The sequence below is a fragment of the Rhinatrema bivittatum genome, chromosome 9 (assembly GCF_901001135.1).
Source record: "Rhinatrema bivittatum chromosome 9, aRhiBiv1.1, whole genome shotgun sequence".
NCBI lineage: Eukaryota > Metazoa > Chordata > Amphibia > Gymnophiona > Rhinatrematidae > Rhinatrema > Rhinatrema bivittatum.
In genome coordinates this window covers 216,483,912-216,509,950 of record NC_042623.1, presented here as the reverse complement: position 1 = coordinate 216,509,950, position 26,039 = coordinate 216,483,912, and the positions used below count along the sequence as shown (strand labels likewise).

At 45.8% G+C, this 26,039-nt stretch overlaps 1 protein-coding gene across 18 annotated transcripts in view; it reads right to left on the bottom strand.

The window, feature by feature from the left end:
* MBNL1 (muscleblind like splicing regulator 1) overlaps positions 1–26,039 on the bottom strand; it is a 623,451-nt gene that overhangs the window by 149,413 nt on the left and 447,999 nt on the right. For 15 of the 18 annotated variants that reach the window (XM_029615932.1, XM_029615940.1, XM_029615930.1 and 12 more), the window contains 2 exons: positions 25,308–25,511; positions 20,120–20,404 (listed from right to left, as the gene is read on the bottom strand). In XM_029615932.1, the coding sequence (XP_029471792.1) occupies positions 20,120–20,404; positions 25,308–25,511 (489 nt within the window). The remainder of the gene's footprint in view (positions 1–20,119; positions 20,405–25,307; positions 25,512–26,039) is intronic. The other 3 variants (XM_029615938.1, XM_029615946.1, XM_029615948.1) reach the window with 1 other exon arrangement.

The following is a 26,039-nucleotide window of genomic DNA, read 5'->3' as shown; positions in this document are numbered from 1 at the left end:
GAGCTCACATGTATATGTGGCAAGGTTATTTTATAGCATGCATGCATATAAGCGCGAATGATATAAAATATGCACAGGCCGACGAACACATGCACATATGCGCCCGAGCGCTGCTATGAAAGTTACTGTCTTACTATTTTTGGGCTCTACTTCCTTGATTTTCTCACAAGGTTCTCAACATGTGAAATATTATTTTAACATATGAGTAACCACATACTCTGCTATCCCTGCATATTATGGAAGACAAAGCTATATGTTCTCATTGTAGGAACATTTAAACTGGTACTGGATTTTGTTTTTTCAAGCTTTGATGTTTAATGCCGGCATTGAACTAGAAATATTTTCTATTTAGAACATAACCTAAGGTCAAACTTTCAGCTAACTGAAAGCAAAACATTTTTTTTTCACAGTACAAAGTTAAAACTGAAGCACGTCTCTCCCTATGCCTGCCTCCTGCACAGCATTGCAGGTACTGGTGGGAAAGGATAATCCACTTCAGGTCTAATAGATTATTACTAGTGTAAGTGGTAGGGGTCATGGGAAACTCCAGTCCTCGAGGGGTTCCAACTGATCGGATATTCAGGTTATCCCAAATGAAGCACCAGATGGACTAGGTAACTGCCTAAGAGTACAGGACTGGACTGAGTTAGCATCAGTTGGGGTCTGAGCCTTGCTGAAGCAGTGGGAGCCTGTCAATGTACTCCCTGCTACTTCCTCCACTTCCTTGTTCTATCGACTCTCTGCCATGGCAATGGCTTTTAGTGGCGCCGCTGTTGCGGTTCTGGCTGCGAGCGCCGCAACCAGACCCTTACCTCCGTACTCCTGGACCGATTCCCGCTTCTGGAGGCCTGGCTTGCGCTCTGTTTGGTGGCGTCACCGCGGGGGCCGCGCCACTGGGAAGCTTCCCATGGATGCCTTGCTTCTAGGCGCGCGTGCGCGTGCCACTTGGGTGCTTTTCTAGGCCGTTTCCCGCCAATGGTGACTCCGCCCAGTTCCTGACGTCAGACACCACGGCCTTGATAAGCCAGCCGCGGACACTCAGTCTTTGCCTTGCAATGGGTTTACCTCCTGGTTCCCTGTTGCGCCGTGCCCCGGAGTGAGCTGCCTTGATACTCACTCCGTTCCTGCTTGCCTGCTACAATACCTGCTTGGTTCCTGCTTGCCTGCTTCAGTACCTGCTTGGTTCCAGCTTGCCTGCTACAGTTCCTGCCTGGTTCCAGTACCCGAGTCTTGCTACAGTTCCTGCCTGGTTCCAGTACCCGAGTCTTACTACAGTTCCTGCCTGCCTGGTTCCAGTCCCCGAGTCTTGCTACAGTTCCTGCCTGGTTCCAGTACTCGAGTCTTGCTACAGTTCCTGCCTGTTTGGTTCCAGTACCCGAGTCCTATTACAGTACCTGTCTACTGTTCTAGTCTGATTCCAGTTCTCAGTCCTGATCAACAACCCGCCTAAGTCCCAGCGGCCGGGCCCCTACGGGCTCCTCCCGGGGGGGCTTTGGCTTCCAAGGGTGAAGAGCACCTCTACGTCCTGCCTGAACATCTGCCTCCAGGCCTGCCACATACTAGAGACATTGACCACCTTTCCCAGTCTCCTGCAGGTCGGCCCAAGGGTCCAATAAATTGAGACACCATAACAGCCGCAACCCAGTTTCACTTCTGTGTTCACGCAAGTGTTGAAATCACTGGCCATGATCCCAAGAGCTCCCCTGTCAAAACAGAGGCCGGCAAAAATGCCCTCCACTGCTTTCTTAGCAGACTGTAGCTCCTGGGGCTTGGTGGGGAAGGGTAATGATCCTGGGAGTCAGTGGAGGGAGCAAGGAAAGGAAAATGGAATATTTCTGGGGCTGAGGGGAGAGAAATACGCCCAGAGCTGGACTGGAGGGGAGAGAGAGAAGAGTAATGTTCCTGAGGATGGGTTGGGGAGAGGAGAGGAAGAAGAAAGTACTTGGGCTGAGGAAGGAAAGAGAGAGGGGAAGACGAATGATCCTTCGGTGGGGGTACATGGTTGAAGTTCTGTCTGGGTAACTAATACCCTTGCATCGGCTGTGTCTGGCACTAGAAATGCCAGTAAATTTATGAAAAGTGCTTGCAGAATTTCAGTGGTGCTGAGAAAGAGGGGGTAGAGAAAGACACGCAGAGGGTATTTTTTTGTATATGTATATGTATATGTTGACTATGCCCATGTGCAAATGACTAACATCCTTAATGTAGTCAATTTATGATTCATAATAACAAAAAAAGAACATACACACTTTTGCATGCAAAGTTTAATTTTTTGTTTGTTTGTTTAGTTTTTTTTTTTTTAAAGAAAATGACCTTTGTTTTCCAAAATGGGTTTCTGAACTTACAAGCAATCTACTGATGGGACTGGCCAAAATCAGAAAAGCAAAATATGGTGGTGAGAAAAGTGATGTGAGAGAGAAACAGGGCTTGCAACAAACTGTGATTTTTAGAAAATTTCCCAAGGCTTGGAGCCTCATGGGACAGAATCACCTGAAAACTGAAGAGACCATGATACTGCTACAAGCACCTGCGGAAAATGGAAGCTGGAGCTTCCGGCAGCTCTGAGCCTCCAAGGGGTTCCAAGCCTTGCAAAATGTAAATCTCGAATTATCATAAGCCCTACTTAAATAATATTTTTAAATCTTCAAAAAACAGAATGATATTAATCTTTATTATTATTGTTCTGGACCACAAAGCCTATATTTAGATTCATTGGAGAGGAAGAGGCTACACTATAGCAAAACGAGTGAATTTGAAATATTTTATACTTGCAAAACTTGTTCAGTACCTATAAGATGGGTATTTATTAGGTCATTTCAAAATTACTGAGGTGCACCTTTAACTGCTCCCATATGTTAACGGTCACATTTAAAAGGCATAGCCCAAAATTCTTAATTTTAACAAGGGAAAGATCAAACTTGTTTGAACTAAATATGAGCAATTAAACTGGGTAAAGAGAAGGATTTGTATTAGGATGTTTCGCAAACCATTTCTGGGAAATCTGCACCCTTCACAGCTTTAACTTAGCTAAAGCTAAACCATGTGTAGTTTATCTTCATTAAAATATAGCACCTAATTCACTAACCCATAGATACAAAATGGGAGAAAAGCCTTAATGAATCTGGCCCATAGTGACACAGAATATGGCAGCAGACAAAAACTGTAAGGCTGATGTTCTAGAGGCTTGGATACTAAATGGCAAACAGCCTGATTTTCAAAAGCATTTACATGCTTAAAACTGAGTTTTGCACGAGTAAATGAATGTAAGTGGTTTTTTGAAAATTGCTACTATATAAGCCATTGAAATGTCCATAGGATCTACCCGCATAAGTGCATTTTACGCACATAAATGGCTTTTGAAAATTGCAATGATAGTGTTACATTTACATGCATAACTCCTTTGAAAATTCACCTGACTGATGTTTGTAATAATAATATTATACGTTAAAAGTGCCATTAATGCATGTTACACTGATAATGCGAGTTATCAGCATTATTAATGTGCATTATTTTGTTGTTGAAAAAATCGGCACAAAGTATGTGCAAAATAGATAATGAGAAGAATAATTATATAAATCAGCCCATTAACGATGAATTTAAATATTGTGCATTAAAACGTGCAAATGCAAACACACAGCCATTACAGTAAGAAATTTAACTAAACCTAATAATTGTTTTTGCAGCATTAATGAGCTAAATCTAAGATGCAGTATGTGATGAAGAACTAATTTGCATGGGATTCCCATGGACCGCTAATGCAAGATAATTAAAATGACCCATATGATCTCAGTTTTGCACATTGTGTTATACCCTGTATACTGTGGACCCTTTACCCCGGAGAAAGAGAGACACCCACCTGAAGAACCGGGTGCCTCACGACTCCGGAAAGTGGAAGTTTCGATTCCAGGCAGCAGGCGAAGGTAAGTAGGCAGTCCGAGGTTCCGGCAGGCGGCAAGCAAAACAGAGTCCATAGGCAATCCGAGGTTCAGGCAGGCAGCAAGCAAACAGAGTCCGTAGGCAATCTGAGGTTCAGGCAGGCAGCAAGCAAACAGAGTCCGTAGGCAATCCGAGGTTCAGGCAGGCAGCAAGCAAATAGAGTCCGTAGGCAATCCGAATAGTCAGGCAGGCGGCAGGCAAGGCAGAATTCAATAGACAGTCCAAGGGTCAGGCAGGCGGCAGGCAAGGCAGAAATCAAAAGACAGTCCAAGGGTCAGGCAGGCGGCAGGCAAAACAGAATCAAAAACCAGGCAGGAGTCAGCAGGGCAATCCAGACGGCAACACGCAAGACCTATTGTGAAGGCGTCTGGGTCTGGGCGGAGGAGGTTTAAATCTCCCTCCCAAGTGACGTCATCTCCGGGGCCGACCTCATTTCCGCGGCCTGGCCCCTTTAAGGGGCGGGGCCAGCCGCGGCTCTCCCGATGCTGTGTCTTGACGGCAGGACGCCATCACGCTGCGGCCCGTGCTCTGCCGCGCCCCGGCAGAGGAGTCCCGACTGGTCTGCGGGGAAAAGGTAGGGAGGCCCGATCGCAGGCAATCGCGATCGGGTCTCACAACAGTACCCCCCTTCTTACGCCCCCTTCTGGAAGGGCCTGGCTTTCCAGGATGAGCAAGATGAAATTGATGGAGTAAGGTTTTATCCAAAATATTGACAGCTGGCTCCCACGAGTTCTCCTCAGGGCCGAACCCCTCCCATGCGATTAAGTACTCCCAACGTCTATGAAAGCGACGGATGTCCAAGATCTCCCGAACCTGATAGACGGAGTCGTCCGCAGAAGAAATCGTGGAGGGTGGAGATAGCGGGTTGTGAAAAGGGGAGGAGACCAGAGGTTTGAGTAGCGATACATGAAATGAATTGTGGATCCGGAGCGTAGAGGGGAGCCGTAGACGGTAAGTAACTGGACCGAGGCGCTTGGAGATGAAGAACGGTCCGATGTATCTGGGAGCAAGGCGCATGGAAGGAACCCGTAGCCGTAAATGACGGGTGGACAGCCAAACCCGATCCCCGGAATTAAACTGAGGTGCAGGACGACGATGCTTATCCGCCATACGTTTAGCCGCTGCAGCCGCCCTATGAAGGCGGGCATTGGTGGTCTCCCAAAGCTCACGGAGGTGCTGCGCTGAGAGATGAGCAGCCGGAGAATCCACAGCAAGCGGTAGAGGAAGTGGGGGTCGAGGCTGATGGCCAAACACGACCTGAAACGGAGATTGCCCGGTGGCAGAGTGGACATGGGAGTTATGGGCAAATTCCGCCCAAGGTAGAAGGAGAGCCCAGTTATCTTGGCGATGATTCACAAAGAGACGTAAAAATAACTTCAGGCCACGGTTAACACGCTCCGCCTGGCCATTGCCTTGCGGGTGAAAAGCCGTCGTGAAGTCCAGCTGGATGCCAAACTTCTTACACAGCCCATTCCAATATTTGGCCGTAAATTGAGGACCCCTGTCCGAGGTAATATGGCGGGGAAGTCCATGAAGACGGAAAATGTGCATGGAAAAAAGATCGGCCAGTTCAGGAGCGGAGGGCAACTTGGGTAGCGGCACAAAATGGGCCATTTTTGAGAACCGATCGACCACCACCCAGACCACCTGGTTCCCAGCAGACCGAGGAAGGTCCACTACAAAGTCCGTAGAGATGTGCGTCCACGGTTCCTGAGGAGGGGAGAGGGGTTGGAGGAGGCCCCAGGGTTGGCCAGGTAAAGGCTTTTGCTGCGCACATTTCGGGCAAGAGGACACATATGCTTGTACATCCTTCTTCATCTGTGGCCACCAGTAATAACGGGATAGAAGGTTCCATGTTCCAGTGCATCCAGGATGTCCTGCGGACAGGGAATCATGCGCCCAGGAAAGCACCTTCGGGCGAAGTCGGAGGGGAACGACTGTCTTACCCGTGGGTATCGTCTCGGTAGCCGCAAGCATCAGTTTAGCAGGGTCGATGATGTGAGTAAAGGGTTCAGGAGAATCTCCCGTCTCATAAGATCTAGAAAGAGCGTCGGCCCGACCATTCTTGGTAGCGGGATGGTATTTAAGTATGAAGTCAAATCGTGAAAAAAATAAGGACCAGCGGGCTTGTTGGGGATTAAGCCGCTGAGCCTTGTTAAGATATTCTAAATTTTTATGGTCCGTATACACTGTGATGGTATTTTGGGCCCCTTCCAACCATTGCCTCCATTCTTCTAGAGCCATTTTGATAGCCAATAATTCTTTGTCGCCAATACTGTAGTTCCGTTCGGCAGGTGAAAACTTCTTAGAAAAGAAAGAACAAGGAAGCAATGCCCCCAGAACCGAATGCTGACTGAGGACTGCCCCAACCGCTATGTCTGAAGCGTCTACTTCTACAATAAAAGGTCTGTTGGGGTCCGGGTGATGAAGGCAAGGTTTCTGAAGAAAAGCGGTCTTGATCTCTTTAAAAGCGTGTAGGGCCTCGGGTGCCCATTCTTTTGTATCTGCCCCTTTCCTGGTTAGAGCCGTAATGGGTGCTACGATGTGAGAATAGTGTGGAATAAAATTCCGGTAGAAATTAGCAAATCCTAGAAATCGCTGGATGGCACGGAGTCCTGTCGGTTGTGGCCAGTCCCGAATACACGCCACCTTCTCTGGGTCCATCAGAAATCCCGTGGTAGATACAATAAACCCTAGGAAGGGTAGAGACTGTCTTTCGAAGAGGCATTTCTCCAGCTTCACGAATAATTGATTCTCTCTTAATCGTTGGAGTACCTGTTTAACATCCTTACGGTGGGTAGTCAGGTCTTTGGAATAAATGAGGATGTCGTCCAAATAGATAATCACTTGGTTATATAACATATCCCAAAATATCTCATTCATTAGTTTCTGAAAGACAGCTGGTGCATTGCATAATCCGAATGGCATTACTAGATATTCGTAGTGACCGTTACGAGTGTTGAAAGCGGTCTTCCACTCATCCCCTGGTTTGATTCGGACCAGATTGTAAGCTCCCCGTAAGTCCAGTTTCGAGAAAATCTTAGCACCATGTAATTGGTCGAGTAATTCAGGTATCAAAGGAAGGGGATAACGATCCTTGCAAGTAATAGAGTTGAGACCCCTGTAGTCAATACAGGGTCTTAATGACCCGTCTTTCTTGGGTACGAAGAAAAACCCCGCACCTGCCGGAGATGTGGATGGCCGGATGAATCCCCGTGCAAGGTTCTCCTGGATATAATCCGACATAGCTTGAGACTCTGGACCTGAAAGGGGATAAATCCGTCCCCTAGGAGGAATGGCTTTCGGAAGTAAGTTAATGGCACAATCGAATCATCGATGGCAGGGTAGAATCTCCGCTTTCTCTTTAGAAAAAACGTCCATGAAGTCGGAGTATTGGGGTGGTATGGCCAGTTTAGTAGCAGCGATCGGCGCCATGGTTTGATGTGTCCAATGAATACAAGTCTTATGGCAGTCTGGGCCCCATGCTGCTATTTGGAGAGTTCTCCAATCAAGGGTAGGAGAGTGTTGTTGTAACCAGGGCAGACCCAGTACCACTGGGTGGATGGCTTTTTCCAAGATGAGAAATGTAATTTCTTCGTGATGCAACACCCCGGTAGTAAGGCGTATAGGTACAGTGCAGGAGGTAATCCGTCCCGGGAGGTTCTCCCCACGAATAGACGAAACAAATAAAGGAGTCTCCCGAGGGCGTGTTGGAATCTGTAATTGAAGGACCAGCTCTGCCAGTATAAAATTCCCCCCTGCTCCGGAATCAACCAGAGCCTGAGTGGTGAAAGGTCCTGTTTCACCTTGAAGAGTCACCGGTACTATGAACTGAGGAGCAAGATTACTCCCTAGGGTCTGCCCCCCCAAGACTCCTAGGACCGGAAGTTTCCCGGACGTTCGGGACACTGGGCCAGAAGATGACCCCGGTTGCCGCAGTATAGGCACAGCCCCATCCTCCTTCGTCGCTGTTTCTCCTCCGCTGTCAGCCGACTCCTACCCAATTGCATAGGCTCTTCTTTAGTCTCCGTCGGAGTTTCAGCCGGACCAGGAGTTACCAAAGGACGAGAAAAGGTGGGAGCCAAGGGAAACAGTCGACGAGAAGATTTAGCCTCCTTGGCCCTTTGTTGGAGTCGTCGGTCTATTCGTCCTGCCAGGTCAATCAAGGAATCCAGATTCTCAGGAAGATCCCTCCCCGCAAGTTCATCCTTGATACGGGGGGATAAGCCTTCCAAAAAATGCCCCTTAGACAGTCTGGTTGCCATCCTACTTCTGAAGCCAGTGTATGGAATTTGATGGCAAAATCCGCTAAAGTGCGGGACCCTTGACGTAGGTTAAGTAGTTTTGAAGAGGCGGTAGCTGATCTCCCTGGCTCATCAAAAATTTGGCGGAAAGTGGCAATGAATTTGGATAGGTCACTCAATATGGGATCCGTCTTCTCCCATAGGGGGGATGCCCATGCCATAGCCTTCCCGTCGAGCAGGGAGATGATAAAGGCTGTCTTTGTCTGATCGTTGGGAAATTGTTGTGCTTGTAATGAGAACCTGATGAAACACTGGTTAAGGAAACCACGACATAACTTTGCCTCTCCTGCGTAGCGAGGAGGAGCAGGCAGATGAGAACCTGAGGCAGAAACACTAGGCGGCGGTGGTGCAGGAGCAGCGGCTTCGGCTCCACGGGGTGTTTCCAGGTGCCGCACTAAACGTTCCACCGTAGCTGAGAGTGCCTCCAGGCTTAGCTGCTGCTGTTGTTGTTGCTGACGCTGCTGCATTAACTGCTGGGCCAGGCCCGGAATTGCCTGAAGCCCTGATAGATCCACTGGGTCCATGGCCTTCACAATCTGTTATACCCTGTATACTGTGGACCATTTACCCGGAGAAAGAGAGACACCCACCTGAAGAACCGGGTGCCTCACGACTCCGGAAAGTGGAAGTTTCGATTCTAGGCAGCAGGCGAAGGTAAGTAGGCAGTCCGAGGTTCCGGCAGGCAGCAAGCAAAACAGAGTCTGTAGGCAATCCGAGGTTCAGGCAGGCAGCAAGCAAACAGAGTCCGTAGGCAAGCCGAGGTTCAGGCAGGCAGCAAGCAAACAGAGTCCGTAGGCAATCCGAGGTTCAGGCAGGCAGCAAGCAAACAGAGTCCGTAGGCAATCCGAATAGTCAGGCAGGCGGCAGGCAAGGCAGAATTCAATAGACAGTCCAAGGGTCAGGCAGGCGGCAGGCAAGGCAGAAATCAAAAGACAGTCCAAGGGTCAGGCAGGCGGCAGGCAAAACAGAATCAAAAACCAGGCAGGAGTCAGCAGGGCAATCCAGACGGCAACATGCAAGACCTATTGTGAAGGCGTCTGGGTCTGGGCGGAGGAGGTTTAAATCTCCCTCCCAAGTGACGTCATCTCCGGGGCCGACCTCGTTTCCGCGGCCTGGCCCCTTTAAGGGGCGGGGCCAGCCGCGGCTCTCCCGATGCTGTGTCTTGACGGCAGGACGCCATCACGCTGCGGCCCGTGCTCTGCCGAGCCCCGGCAGAGGAGTCCCGACTGGTCTGCGGGGAAAAGGTAGGGAGGCCCGATCGCAGGCAATCGCGATCGGGTCTCACAACACATTGGTTTCCTAGCTGTACAATTTACTTCCTGTTATAATGCCATAGAGTCCAGTTGATCACTGGCTTTTCCTTCACTTCTCTACAGCTAATCCTCTGTGTTTATCCCATGTATTAAAAAAAACAATTATGCTATTTTCTTTACCATCTTCTCTAAGAGGCCTTCTATTCAGCCATCACTTTTTCTGTGGAGAAGTATTTTCTAATATTACTGCTGAATTTACTCCCTGTCAGCCTCATAGTATGACTTCAAGTCATACAGTCTGTGATCCTTGGCGTAGGAGACCCGTCCCACAATGTTGGTCTAAGGCCCCGATGCAGATGTCCAGTAAGGCACTGTAGGAGAGACAGACTGGCAGAAGTTATCATACACTCCTGTGTAGCTGAGGAGACAGAGTTCCCATTGAGCAGTAGAGAGAGGATAGGGATTTACAGTCTGTAATCCTGGGCAGCGGAGACCAGTTCCACAATGGTGGTGTAGGGCCCGATACGGATGGGCAGCGAGGAGCTGTAGATGGACAGACTGAGAGAAGTAGTTCTCACTCTCTGTAGCTGATAGGTAGTGTTCCAGCAGGCACCAGGATAGACACACAGGCCCTCGAGGAGCGAGTACCTGTATTTAGGATAGGCACCTGGAAATAAGCAAAGGGCCCCTGAGGAGCGGGTACCCAGATTAGTAGAACCCCGGAGGGTGACGGTAGCTTCCAGTAGAGTAGAAGCGGCAGGCAGGTTCAGACCGGAGTGCAACAGTACCCCCCACCCCCTTTTAAGCCTCCTCCCAGGAGGTTTGGGTTTCCGGGGGTGAGCAATGTGAAACAGGTGCAAGAGGTTCCTATCTAGTATGTTGGGGGTGGGTTCCCATGTATTATGAGATATTCCCAGCGGTTCCGGCGACGATGGATATCCAGAATCTCTTGAACTTCGAAAATCTGATCATCCTCTGTTGAAATCTTGGAGGGTTCAGGTAATTTGCGAGAGGCCAGGAAAGAATGGGAGGTTTCAGCAGGGAGATGTGAAAGACGTCATGTTTCTTGAGAGAGGATGGTAGCCCAGTTGGTATGAGACTGACCCCATGCACTGCACAACGGGAAAAGGGCCAATATAGTGAGGTGTGAACTTCATAGATGGGACCCTAAGGCAGATGTTGCAAGTACTCAACCAGACCTTTTCCCCGGGGTAAAATCGGGGCGCCGGTCTTCTATGGCAGTCAGCTGCCTTCTTGGCCCGTAGGCCGGCTTTACGGATCAATTCTTCAGTCTGTCGCCAAAGATTGTGCAGATTGGCAGCTGTCAACTGAGCAGCAGGGGAGGGTACGGAGAGTGGTAAGGGAAGGGGGGGGGGAAAGGGTTGTCTCCCATATATCACCTGGAAGTGAGAGGTACCAGTAGAAGAACTGAAGTGGGAATTATGCGAGAATTCCGCCCAGGGAAGAAGGTCAGCCCAATTGTCCTGATGAGTATTAGTAAATGTCCATAAGAAGGTTTTAAGGGTACGGTTGAGTCTCTCCACTTGCCCGTTGGCCTGGGGATGGTAGGCACTGGTGAGACTCAGATGGATATTGAATTTACGGCAAAGGGATTGCAAATATTAAGCTGTAAATTGAACACCTCAATCAAAGATGATATGATGGGGAAGGCCATGTAGACGGAAGATGTGGGAGGTAAACAGATGTGCCAGTTCTGGTGCAGAAGATGATATGATGGGGAAGGCCATGTAGACGGAAGATGTGGGAGGTAAACAGATGTGCCAGTTCTGGTGCAGATGGGAGGCCTGGGAGGGCCACAAAATGAGCCATCTTAGAAAATCGGTCCATGACTACCCAGATGACGGTACAGCCATGGGACGTAGGGAGATCCACAATAAAATCAGTAGATAAATGTGTCCAAGGCTGTTTGGGAGCAATCAAAGGTTGCAGAAGTCCCCACGGTCGTCCTACAGGTGGCTTATGCTGGGCACAGGTGGGACAGGATTCTACATAGGATTTAACATCACGTGTCATGGATGGCCACCAGTAATATCGTTTAAGTAGATCCATGGTGCGGCTTTGGCCCGAATGTCCTGCCACAAGAGAATCGTGGGCCCACTCCAAGACTTTTTGACGATGTCTAGTGGGGACCACTGTCTTTCCGGAGGGTATGGATGAGGTCAGAGCTAGGAGAATCCAGGCTGGATCTATGATGTATGCGGTGGGTCCGGGGTCTCATCCTCTTCGAAAGAGCGAGAGAAGGCATCTGCCCTGGCATTCTTTTCAGCCGGGCGGTAACATAGTTCAAAATCAAAGCGGGCAAAAAAAAGTGACCAGCGGGCCGGAAGAGGATTAAGACGTTGTGCTTGATGCAGGTATTCAAGGTTCTTATGATCTGTCAAGATCGTGATTCTGTGATGTGCCCCCTCCAAACAGTGCCACCACTCCTCCAAGGCTAGTTTGATGGCAAGAAGCTCCTTATCCCCTATGCCATAGTTATGCTCCGCAGAAGTGAACTTGCGTGAAAAAAATGAACATGGTCGTAGGGTCCCGGAGTCCGCCATTTGGCTTAGCATGGCTCCCACTCCCAGAGAGGAAGCATTTACTTCAAGAATGAATGAGCATTCTGGATCAGGGTCCAGGAGGCATGGTTTTGTAAGAAGGCTTGCTTAAGCCTAGCGAAGGTTAAGCATGCCTCGGGCGGTCAGATTCTGGCGTCAGACCCCTTCCGGGTGAGTGCAGTTAGAGGAGGCACCAGTTGGGAAAAATGAGGAATAAAGTGGCGATAAAAGTTCGCAAACCCTAAGAATCTTTGGAGACACCGGAGAGTAGACAGTTGGACTCAATCCTGGCTGCAGCGTACCTTTTCAGGGTCCATGCGGAAGCTGTGGCAGGACATACTGTAGCCCAGGAAGGGCAGACTCTCTTGCTCGAATGCACATTTTTTAAACTTGGTGAAAAGTAACACTGTTCATACCTGATGTCAGTGATTCTGAATGTCCCTGGAAAAAAAAAGAATGTCATAAAGATAAACGACCACTGAGTCGTATAGGAGGTCTCGAACAATCTCATTCTTCATATGCTGGAACACTGAGGGAGTGTTACATAGGCCGAAGGGCATGACGAGGTACTTGTAGTGGCTGTCCCGAGTATTAAAGGCCGTCTTCCATTCGTCTTCATTCCATACGGAGGGCTGATCGGGGAAGTTGTCCCGGGTGCCCCGCCGAGGAATCGTGGTAGAAGAACCGGACCCACCGGTAAGTGGGGCCGGCCACGCAACAGGCGCGTATCTCCCACAGCACTCACATCTCAAAAGTTTTAAAAAGGGGGAGTAGGAGTGATCTGGCTGGGGTATGGGCATTTCGGGCTTGAACCATGACGTGGATCGCGCCGAGGTTCCCTGCTGCATAAAGATATTTCTGCTATGGATGCCATGTAAGTTAAAATTTTAAAAAATTAAGCAGATCTGTGGGGTTTTAAGGGTTGGGGCTAACTGGGGGGAGCGAAGGCTGTCAAACCAGGAGGGGGTTGGAGGTCCTATCTCTTAACTGGGTAAACTGAGGATGAACTGGTAAAACTGGGAATGGCGTCGGTGTGCACCCCTTTTATAATCTCCCAATTTATGGAATTTACACGCACATGCGAGCGCCCACTTACAATTTGGTAGCACAAAAACACATGGCCAGGCTATCTTATAACATGTGTGCATAAGCTTATGTATCTTATAAAATGGCCATTTACCTGGGTGCGGGCCCACGTATGCACGCAAATGTGCGCACGCACATTGGTTTGAAAGTTGCCGTCCTCTCACTCCCAGCACTGCCTTTGATATTCAAAGAGCTGGAAGCGTAAACTACTGGGGGGAGGGGTGATATATGTGCCTGAGCTGGAGAACCAACATGGAGAAAGGCAACTGACCTAAAATCCTCTGCTATCTTGGCCTGTCTTGGCTGTATGAACTTCAAATGGCTTATTGAGCCTGACCTGCAGGAATTCCCAGAACAACTGGAGAACAGTTGAAGCTGGCGCCATACTGTGATGCCTAATTATAGGGTCACGAAAAAAGGAGAAGGCAACGGAGGGAACTGCAGGCTATACAGTCACCACTGAGGCAGTCACCACTGAGGAGCATCTGTAAATACAACCTCAGATGTATTAATTGCCCTGGCCAGCAAGATTCTGATAGAACAAAGGACTATCTAAAGAGTAATGGTAAATGGGCCCCACCTTGTAGAAATAATCAGGGTAGCTTAGGAATGATCTTATCATGCTGTTGACATGACAACCAATGTAAATTATTCTCTGGGTAGTCATGCACTTCTAGAAATTCTAACCTAATATTATATTGTATGTTACCTATAAAAGAAGGATCAATTCCTGTATACAAGGAGATGCTGGTCAGTTTGTCAGAGAAAGGGCATCAGCATCTCCCAAGAATACTTATATTGATCAATAAAAAATTATATTTTCTACAAAATCTAAGTGTTCTTGTATCCCTGGATATAAGCGTAGGTTGCACTTAATAGGGGGCAGCCTCAAAGGTAGATTTTTAGAATCGAACGCATTTCCCGGCACGGATTTTATAACTACCCATGCGCATTTTATATCAAAGTGCGCATGTGCGCGCAAAAGCCATCTTACGCGAGTAAGTGGAGGGATTTTAGTAGATGTGCATGGAGAAGCATTAGGGCCTATACCACTGTTTCCTCCCAGTTCACCCCAGTAAAGGATCAAACTTCCTAAACCCCCTACCTAACCTGCCTCCCTTTTCCCTACTGCCAGGACCAATAAAACCCCACTGACTACCCTAGATTTTTTTATTTTACAACTTACCCGCAGTCTATTGCAACAGCAACTTACGCGGTCGTTGGATCCCAGCGTGTGCTTGTGCACGACTCGGACTTAAGGGCGCTGTCCCGGCCCACCCAAGCCCAACACAGACCCCGTCCCTGGCCCACTCCTTTTTGCAAAATCCTTTCCAATGTGCATACCAGGAGATATGCGCGTGGCAGCAGGCCTCTTAAAATATGTGTGGCCCGTGCGTGTCCCAGTCACTCGCATATCTCCAGGATTTGCCACGCACAGGGCTTTTAAAATTCGCCCTTATATGAACATATTTAGGAGTGGTTTGGTGAGTGAGGTGCATGGCTCAACAGGGCCTTATGTGAAAGTTTGAGAGGACTGAAGGGAATTGGGGTGCAGACCCCCTTTTTTTTGTTATATAATAGCACTACGTATTTATTTATTTATTTAAAATGCTTATATATTGCCTGAACTAAGACCCAGGCAGTGTACATAAAATCATCCATAACAGAATAACAAGAGACCTATGACATACATAATAAATAACAGGCGATAAAAAAAAAATAAAACTCAGACACAATGTAAAAACAATGACAGATATAAAACAAAAAGATAAAATCTTAGAACATTATTAAACAGCACCAAACTTTGTAACTCAAAAAGCATTAAAATCTTTAAGAATATGCCTCTCTAAATAAAATTGTTTTTAAAAGTGCTTTAAAAAGTCTTTGCACAATCTATACTTACAGGCTCAATCTTTATTGTGCGATGGGCCATTATCGTTTGCGTTAGGGCGTTATTGTACTGCATGCGATACTGGCCGCATTGTGGCGGTAAAATGCTAATTAGGGGAAGGGAAGGAGTGTAGGCGGGGTCTGGCGGTATTAGGACCCAGAAGCGCTGCAAGCGATGTTTTACACAATATCGCCAGCAACACCGCAGGAAATACCACCTTTTCCCGTGGCGCTATGGAGGCGATAATGTGCGGTGCAGCTGCCCCGTGGCGGGCAACACCCCCCTGCTGCGATGCGGCCGGCTGCACACTATCATCCCCCTTGCCCCTTTTCTGGCCGCGGCTCATATCCGGTTAAGTAGGAAGTTATATGGCTACACAAAGCTGGGAAACTTTAGACCTGCCCTGAAACAGGTCTAAAGGTATCTAACTAACTTACTGCCGCATGTAAAGCGCATGTTACAAAATCCACTACCTGCACACACATGTGCACATGATTTTATATCGGTGTGTGCATGTGCATGCGAGTGCTGAATAAGAACATAAGAAAATGCCATACTGGGTCAGACCAAGGGTCCATCAAATTTTTACTAATAGGTCTGAAATTTCATTTTTTAGTTCCTTCAGAATCCTGCACATTAGCGGTGACACAAATCGGCCTTATTCCCTGTTCCCTCCCAGTCCGCTCCAGAAAAGGAGCCCCGACGCCTAAAACCCTGCTGCCTACCCTAGTTTTTTTTTTGTTTTAAAACTTACCTGCTCTCTGGAGCAACAACAACTTGTGCGGGCCGGTCGACTCCTGGTGCATGCTTCAGCAGGACAGTGCCTAATGGCGCTGTCCTGGCCCACCCATGCCCCACCCAGACCTCAGCTCCGGACTGCCCCTTTTTCACAAACCCTTTCTTCTGTGCATACAGGCAGATACGTTTGTGGCTGCTGGTGTTTTAAAATCCCCACGGCGAGCAAGCATCCCATCCACGTGCGTATCTGCCCATTTCGGTGTGTGTAGGCCTTTTAAAATTTGGCCTTAAGGTTTTTCTCCCATTCTGTGTCTATGGGAAAATACCTTGATGAGTCAGGCCATTAGCTGGTTATAATTAAAATTTGGCTAAGTTAACCGGATATCTTAACTCCTCACTGAAATGCCCTCTGGAATGCCTCTTTTTTATCTAGTTACATTTTAGCCAGATAATGACTTATCTAAGAACATAAGAACATAAGAAAATGCCATACTGGGTCAGACCAAGGGTCCATCAAGCCCAGCATCCTGTTTCCAACAGTGGCCAATCCAGGCCATAAGAACCTGGCAAGTACCCAAAAACTAAGTCTATTCCATGTTACCATTGCTAATGGCAGTGGCTATTCTCTGTGGGGCAGATTTTTAAAAAATACGCGAGCGCGTACTTTTGTTCGCGCATCAGGCGCGAACAAAAGTACGCTGGATTTTATAAGATACGCGCGTAGCCGCGCACATCTTATAAAATCCGGGGTCGGTGCGTGCAAGGGGGTGCACATTTGGCCAACCTGCGCGCGCCGAGCCCAGCGTGAGCTGCATGTTCCCTCCGAGGCCGCTCCGATTTCGGAGCGGCCTCGGAGGGAACTTTTCTTCGCCCTCCCCCCACCTTCCCCTCCCTTACCCACCCCCCGGCCCTATCTAACCCCCCCCCTTACCTTTGTCGGCAAAGTTACGCCTGCTAAAAGCAGGCGTAACTTTGCGCGCGTCGTCGGCAGCCCGCTCCATCCTCCGGTCCCGGGGGGCTGGTCCGGAGAAGTTGACCACGCCCCCGGGGCCGGCACCATGCCCCTGGGCCCGCCCCCGAAATGCCAGGGCACGCCCCCGAAACGCCGCGTCGTTTCGGGAACGCCCCGGACACGCCCCCTCCCTCCCCTTTTCGAAAGCCCCGGGACTTACGCGCGTCCCGGGGCTTTACACGCGCCGGCGGCCTATGCAAAATAGGCGCGCGGGCCTTTTAAAATCTGCCCCTAAGTGAACTTAATAGCAGGTAATGGACTTCTCCAAGAACTTATCCAATCCTTTTTTAAACACAACTACACTATCTGCACTAACCACATCCTCTGGTAACAAATTCCAGAGTTTAATTGTGTGTTGAGTAAAAAAGAACTTTCTCCGATTAGTTTTAAATGTGCCCCATGCTAACTTCATGGAGTGCCCTCTAGTCTTTCTACTATCCGAAAGAGTAAATAACCGATTCACATCTACCCGTTCTAGACCTCTCTTGATTTTGAACATCTCTATCATATCCCCCCTCAGCCGTCTCTTCTCCAAGCTGAAAAGTCCTAACCTCTTTAGTCTTTCCTCATAGGGGAGCTGTTCCATTGCCCTTATCATTGTGGTAGCCCTTCTCTGTACCTTCTCCATCACAATTATATCTTTTTTGAGATGTGGCGACCAGAATTGTACACAGTATTCAAGGTGCGGTCTCACCATGGAGCGATACAGAGGCATTATGTCATTTTCCGTTTTATTCACCATTCCCTTTCTAATAATTCCCAACATTCTGTTTGCTTTTTTGACTGCCGCAGCACACTGAACTGACGATTTCAATGGGTTATCCACTATGACGCCTAGATCTCTTTCTTGGGTTGTAGCACCTAATATGGAACCCAACATTGTGTAATTATAGCATGGGTTATTTTTCCCTATATGCATCACCTTGCACTTATCCACATTACATTTCATCTGCCATTTGGATGCCCAATTTTCCAGTCTCACAAGGTCTTCCTGCAATTTATCACAATCTGCTAGCTACAATCCAGCTGGATAAGTTTCAGTAGGAGATTTGAAAAGAGCAAGTTGCTATACTTTTAAGAGGATGTTGATTGAAGAGTGGATGAGCATTTTGCTAGCCTGCTCAGATGGATAACCTTCTATCTAAATAGCTTTGAATATTGACCTATGGATAGTCAGCCCTTATCCGGATAACTTAAAAACCTAACCAATTATTTTCACACATAGCTGTTTGGGTTTTTTAGTTATCCAGCTACATGTAGCTGAATAATTTTAAGCAAGTATATTCAATGGGACATTTATCCCACTGAATATAAAGGACAAGATATCTGGCTAACATTAGCTTACTGAATATTGGGCTGTTAATGACCACATTGGAACTTGTATTTCTTCTCAAATCCATTTCTGCTCATCCCTCTTTATCTGTGTCTGTAAATGACACTTTTATCTTCCTGGTCCCCTCAGCTTATAAGACTGGGGTCAACTTTGTTGGCTCTTTCTCTTATTCTCTACACAGATCAAAAACACTACTAAAACATTTCTCTGCAACACTGCTAAAATCATCCCTTCTTTCTGAGCATGCAAGCAAAATGCTCATCCACGCTTCAATCAACTTCCACTTAAGATTACAGCAACTTGCTCTTTGCAAGTCTCCTACTGAAACATATTGTTTATTGCAATCTATTCAAAATTCTGCTATATGAATTATTTTCCTTCAATGTTGCTAAATTGATTGTCCATTCTCTTCAGGATACAGTTCAAACTTCTCTTTCTCACCTACAAATGCAGTCTATAGCTCCTCGTTACCTATTTTCTCTTCTATTATAAGAGGGCTTGTTCCCCCTACTGATCTACAAATAGTCATGCAATAATCATGAAACGAGTTTTGTAGCATAAAGGCTGGGAGGAGTTGGCAAAAGATGAAATGCTCTGCAGTATCATTTGAGAAGGCTGTGGCTGCTGCATGGCTGCCCATATTGCAGTATCTTTCTTACAATCAGTTCCATGGAAAGTACAACTCAGCAGCACATATGAACAGCTTCCATTGGTCACCATTACCTTCATGAGGAGAGCCTGTTTTAACCTGGTATGCTAGAAATGAAGTGTTTTCAGAAAGTCCTACTAATACATGAAACTGGCAGCAGGGGTATCAGGTAAGCCCACAGAATAAAACTGAGCCATGCAGAGTTTTATCCCTTTTAAAGAAAGGGAATGCTTTCCTCTGTCCAGTTATACTCCAGTAAGTTATCATTACAAGAGACAGTGTAAAGAATATTGGTAAGGAAGAAGGGGAAGGAGGGACACATTCTTACACTGGAAGGTTTAGTTAAGGAAGAAATGTTCAATTCAAAAAACCAAACACATTTGCAAGGTTAATTTGCAGTTGCTCATAATCTGCTTTAGATTTATATAACGTCACAATGTGATTTGTACTAATTTGTCATCTGCCTCATAGAAAAAGGAAAAAGAGATCCTGCATGCATGCAGTAGGAGTCAGCAACTTTGAGCAAGTGCAAAAAAAGAAAAAAAAAGGCATATGGAGCAAGCACTGGCACAGAGGGACTTCTGGCAAAACAGATTTGGGTGGCACATTTTTTCAGATTTTCCAGCTAGCAGATGTCATAATCAAATTGGCTGACACCACATTCGATGCCGAAAATAAGATGAACTAGTGTGTTATTATTTTGTCCTATAAACATATGCATATGGGAGAGACTTATGGAATGGCAAAGACTACAAACCATGAAAAAAATGGAAGTAAAAGGAAACTGTGTCAGTCCTAACATCAACATTCATTAATTAAAACAAAAATGCTTTCATCTCTATGCAAGGGCATATGACAGTAGAAACAGGAGACTTTTGTGACAGTATCATGTGATCTAATCAACAAGGACTAACACTGGTCTAATCTAATTATCATTCATCTTTTAAAAATGAACTATATATATTTTTCTAAATGTCACTAATTCTGAATCTTTTATTCCTTAGAATTGGAAAGATTATGGTATATAAACTGTTTTCCATCTTTCTAGAAAGCATAGGGCAAGCAGAAGATGCATAAAAAGCAAGCAAAGGGAAAGAAGTCAGAGCAGGAATAAGCAAATGAAACAGAAATCACCAAATACCCAAACATTTTTTCCCACAAATGCAAAATGGGAGAAACCTCTTAGGATATCTGGTCTCAAATATGGAAAACATTAAGCAGCCAGGCATAGGCATACTATGAGCTAAAATGTAAAGGCAGGGACAGTTAAACAGAACAATTGAAAAAATGTAAAAAGTAAAATCAAACAAAATTTAATAAAAACTGTCTACTTGGCTTAGTGGATAAAGAACTCGCCTTTCTTCTCTGGGACCAGGGGTCAAGTCCAGCTTGCGGTCCTAAGTGAACTGAGTTTGGTGGTCTCTGCTCGGTCCCCAGAGGGCAGGAGTCCACATCACAAAACCACCACACATAATTTGGCACAACTGGCAGTCTCTGCTCAGGAGAGGCCCAGGACTGAGCTGGCATGGAGACTGAACTACCTCTCACCCATAAAGAGGGTGCTCCCTCCAGGTCAGGGTTGAGGTCATTGGTGGGGCAACGTGGGGAAGTTCGTACTGCAGTTGCCTGATTGTAGTTGGCCTGTGGATAAAAAGAGGACTTCAGTTTCCATTCCTGCCAGTCCCTTAACCGTCACCGGCATATATACTTACTTATTTGGAAAAAAAAAGGAAAGAGAAATTTTGAAATGGGGCACAGGTAGGAAAAAAAAAGGAAATGGAGAGGTAAGCAGAAGAAATCAAAGTGGAAAATGAAACAAAAATTTAAAAAGAAGATTAATAGCTGACCAGTTTTAAAGGAAATTAATAGTTTACAAGGAGACGGAAAGAAATGTGATGAAAATCACAGGAAATTCAGGGAAAAAGTAAAACGGAACAAAATTAATTATATGAAAAGCCAAATAAATTAGACAATTGAAAGAAAATGAAAAAAATATGCAACTATTTTTAATTAAAATGAAAAGATCTGAAATGTATAGGACAGCGGAACAAATGATACACGCTTGCAAACATTCTATGAAATAACTTGTATGGGTTGTTTATTTTTCACAGCAGGGGTCCAGTTGGAAATGCTATTTTATTTGGGAGAACTTGTTCAATTCCTTTTTTGTTCTTCTTTGGTACGAACATGGTACTAAACCTTTTGAGATTTTGCGCTTGGTGCATTACTTTCCAAGACTGGCAAGGGACTTGGACATCAACGGAATCACCTTCTGACCCCCAACCTGCAGCTAGCTACAGTACAGTAGGAAAGAGATTAGGTGAGAAAGAAAAGAGGGATTTGATGAGCCTGTGGGGAAAGTGGCAACACCTGAAGTTGAAAGCAGGAAGGAGTATGGAAAAAAATAGAAAGTATGTGTAGCTAGAATCAGATGACAGTTCAGGAAGGCGAAGAGATCCGCTAGCTCTAGAGCAGAGTCTGGAAAGATCTTATTAGGTCCCCTCATGCAATATTTCGGGAGAAGGTGGAAGGCAGGGAGCCTGAAGCAGATGGGAAGAAGGTTTGAAATGAAGGAATCTGAAGGAGATAGGTAGAGAAGAGTCCCAGGGTCTATCTAGGAGAGGAAGGCTTGAGTGAAGGAATGCTCGGTAACAGAGAAAAGAAAAAAAGGACAAAGAAAGCAAGGGAGGAAAAAAAAATGAGGGAGGAAAGTTAATCTAGCAAACAAAAGTGGTAGGAAAGATTTACACCAAACATAAAAAGACACACAGCAGATTGCAGAACTGTCCAGCTGCCTATGAGGGCCAAGGAAAACTCCATTGAAGGACCTCAATATATAGAAGACATCTCATTGAGAATGTGACATCTGAGATGTTTTAATTTTGGTTTTCATATTATAAGTTGTAAATCATCACACGTATTTAAAAAAATAACCTTTTTTACTGATGTTTTACTGTTGCATCAGCAAACATTTTTTTTCCCAAAATGTCAAACGAGAATATAACATATAGACATTTTTGCAGACCTTTAGTACTAGTTTTTGTATACATTGTAGCAAAGGCAAATTTATCAAGTGACCCACCACTCTAGACAATAATTAGTGGCGTGGGGGGGAGGCGGGGAGATCAAATACAATTAAAGGAAGAAAACTGCCTGGGTGTTTGTCAGAATTTTCAGATTTAGCAATCTTAGGGCCTCATTTTCCAAGCCGCTCACACGTGATAAGGGACCTTTCGCACGCGAAAAGTCCCTTATCGCGTGCGATACCAGGATGGGGGTGGAGTCGGCCCCGGAAGAGGAGGTGTCGGGGCATCACCGGGGCCGACTCTGCGCCGACGCCGCGGACAGCGAAAAGGTAAGTGCCTTTTCGCTGCTTATTTCGCTCCCAATAGCTACACCTCCTATGGTGTAGCTATTTCGCTCCCAATAACTACACCATAGGAGGTGTAGCTATTGGGAGCGAAAGCTGCCGCGAAAAGGCACTTACCTTTTTGCTGTCCGCGGCGTCGGCACAGAGTCAGCCCCGGTGACGCCCCGACTCCTCCTCTTCCGGGGCCGACTCCGCCCCCATCCTGGTATTGCACGCGATAAGGGACTTTTCGCGTGTGAAATGTCCCTTATTGCGTGCGATCGGCGTGGAAAATGAGGCCCTTAATCATGCACATTTATTTTAATTTTTTTCACCTTACATAGAACAATTGTGAATGCTATATTAGTTTGTTTAAATATCCTTCTATAGCAGAAATGAGCAAGCCAATTTACCCAGTTTTTTTCTACATCTTTCTTTATAAACTAGTTATTTGGTGGCATTTGACAACATTTTTTATGGCAATCTGGTTAAACTTTGAACCAAAGTACATTGCACATAGAATATCAAGTACTGATTTGGGGGGGCATTTTCAAATGAAATGAAAAACATGATGAAAAATTAGCATTTACTTTATTTTCTTTTGCTTGAAAAAACCCTGAAAACATCTGAATTTTTGTTTTTCTGTTGACATTTCAGAAGTCAGCAAACAAAACCTGCTGCCATGATTTTTAAATTTAACTTCCCAGCCTCCCCCTCTCTGCAGGCAGAAGCTTACCACATCTGCAGAGTTGTAGCAGTCCAAATGGGGCAGTAGCAATCCCCGGTCACTCCTACCTCTCCAGGTTCTGGTGCCAGCCTCAGCAGGAGGTGGGAGCACTGGGCAGTTTGCACTGTTTGGTCTGCTACAAGCCCACAGATAGGGGTAATCTACTACTTATGGAGAGATTGGGAGTGGAAAGGTAAGACTTTTTTTTATTGTAATGTACTGGAGGATGGAGTTGGTGGGAACCATTATTTACTTGTCTTTCAGAAATAAACTGAAAACATGGCTATGTCCTCCTGATTATTGCATTCAGAAGGCCTTATTTGACCGGAATGCCAGTTATTTATTTATTTATTTATTTAACGTTTCTTTTATACCGATGACCGTTCGCACATCGCATCGGTTTACAGTGAACACAAAACCATTGGGCGGGGCCCTTACATAAAACAGATAATATACTGAACTAGGAAACATATGATTGAAATTAGGGGGGAGCCCTTACATCAAAACTATTTACATCAAAACTATATACAGAATTAGTGCACAGTACCAAAACGACAAGCATAGAGGTGGTCATATCAGGAAATCCGAGTAAGGGTAAGGGGGATATTGAAGGTGCTGGTGGCTGGAAATCCGAGTAAGGGTAGTGGGATATCCGAGTAAGGGTAGTGGGATATCCGAGTAAGGGTAGTGGGATATCCGAGTAAGGGTAGTGGGATATTGAAGGTGCTGGTGGCTGGGAGGAAGGGAAGGGAAGGTGGTGCTGGTGGCTGGGAGGAAGGGAAGGGAAGGTGGGAGAATTAGCGGGGGTTTGGGGCATTTTCATTTATATTTTTTTATTACAATGATATATTTATGGTTTTTAAAGTTTTGCACATAACCTTGGGCAGGCTTTTTTGTTTTTTGTTTTGGTTTGCTTTTCTATTTTTTTTTTCTTTATTTTTGTTTATTTTGTTCCAACTAATTGAAATAAAATGAAATAAACTTAAAATTAAACGGAAAAATAAAGAAATAAATACAAAATTAAAAAAAAGAACCAAAACGAAACTTTTTTGTGTGCACATGCCTGGCGCTGATTTGATTTTTTTGTAAGGGCACTGTACAAAAATTGTAGCCTTGTTTAGCTTTATTGACTATGATTTTAAAATACTATTCTGTCGATAATGTCACCAAGTTGTACTGTCATAGTACAGTAGGACGAAGCCTCTTTAAAACGTAAGGTTGCTTTTTAGCATTTAATTTTTTAAAATTGTGTTGAAACACAGGATATGTTAAAACAGGCCTTCACATCCCATGTACTTAGCAATGTGCATACCCTAATGTTTTACTAAAGCCTTGTCAAAAATAACACATATCAATATAATGACATGTATAATTTATAATAAACTGCATAGGTACTATAATAACTTTTTTCGAGGATAGTCTGATGTTTTGAAGAGGAAAAAAAGACTTGACAAGAACACAGTCCAACCAACCTTGGTAACAAGAAGAGGATGTGGTAACCCATATCCACCTTAAAAAATAAAAAATTGTTTTGCCAAAATCTTTTACTGAAAAATAGAAAAATTCCAGTGCCTTAAAAAGATTTTAAAAAGTCATCTCTCTTTTTGAGGAAAAGTCCCAAATGAGCTGTTTCACTTCTTACTAACTGCATTAGGGGCCAAGAGTCACGTTGTCATTCAGTGAGGCAGTGTGAGCCTCACTAAGGCCTGGATTCACTGTTCTCGCAGAGAATAGTGAATCACGCGGTACCGGGGGCGGGCCTGCGAAAGCCGGCAGCCATTGCACCACTGCGGTGCGCTGGCTGCCGGCTTTCGCACCAAATAACTACACCATAAAAGGTGTAGCTATTCGGTGTGAAACTGGCGACAATAAGGGTCCTTACCTTTTGCAGCCAGCGATGTCTTCGCAGCTTCGGTCCCGGTGCTGCCCCGACTCCTCCTCTTCCGATCCGCCCCGATCACCCTATCGCACATGAAAAGTCCCTTTTCGCGTGCGAAAGCTATTGAACATAACCCCCTAAATGATCTCACATCAGTGAATATAATTCAGATTGCAGCTTCACTGCAATGAAGTTAATATTTGAATTATTATTTATAGATGTAGGATTATTTGATGTTGTGACTGTTGCCCCCAATGCAGTCCATAAGGAGTGAAGCATAAATCGTCTTGGGACTATTCCTCTGTAGAGATACGATCTTGTATTTTCATTAGAAAGGATTTATGAAAACTTTCCCCTTGTTTGAGGATTCATATATAATAATGTTTCATTTTTATTGTTTTCATCTCATTTGCTGAATTTTTTTGAGTGCATTGAATATTTTTTCTTTCTTTAATAAAAGTTTTTGATTCTTTGGATCCCATATAATTTATTAATGTATTTTTTAAGTTGGATATTTTCTGGGAAAAAAAAGTTTACACAACTGAGAGAAGAGAACAAAAAAGGTAATACTAACTAAGCAATCTCCTACCTCCAATCTGTCAGTCCTCATTAATTTTTGGGCTGCGGCGGCAGCAGCTGCTGCAGGAACTGGAACACCATGATTTCCTGTAACCAGCATTGGAGCTGTTGGCAGGATTTCTGCAGAGACCAAGCCTGGGGAAACAGGTCCCAGGTAAGGGTTAAAGGCTGCTGTTGCATTGGTGGCTAAGCTGGGTGCAACTGAAAACATTGGCTGAAAAAAAAGAGGAAAAAAAGAAAGAAATTTAGTCTTCCTAATCAATACATTATTGTAGTTGTGCCACATTTATACGCACGCAACTTGCTTGATTCAACTTGGCATGCTTTGTCAGAAAAAAATGCGTACTGTTAAAACAGCCTTTAAATAAAAAGTTGCATCTATGGTCCCTTATCTAGTATTTTGTGTCTATGAGAAAAATATAGGGGCGGATTTTAAAAGCCGTGCGCGCCGGCGCGCCTATTTTGCATAGACCGCCGGCGCGCGTAAAGCCCCGGGACGCGCGTAAGTCCCAGGGCTTTCGAAAAGGGGCGGGAGGGAGCGTGTCCCTCCGCAGCGGCCTCGGAGGGAACAGGCAGGGCGCGCTGGGCTCGGCGCGCGCAGGTTGCAAAAATGTGCACCCCCTTGCACGCGCCGACCCTGGATTTTATAAGATACGCGCGGCTACACGCGTATCTTATAAAATCCAGTGTACTTTTTAAAGATCTACCCCATATTGTCTTGGAACCCTAACCAGTAATGAAT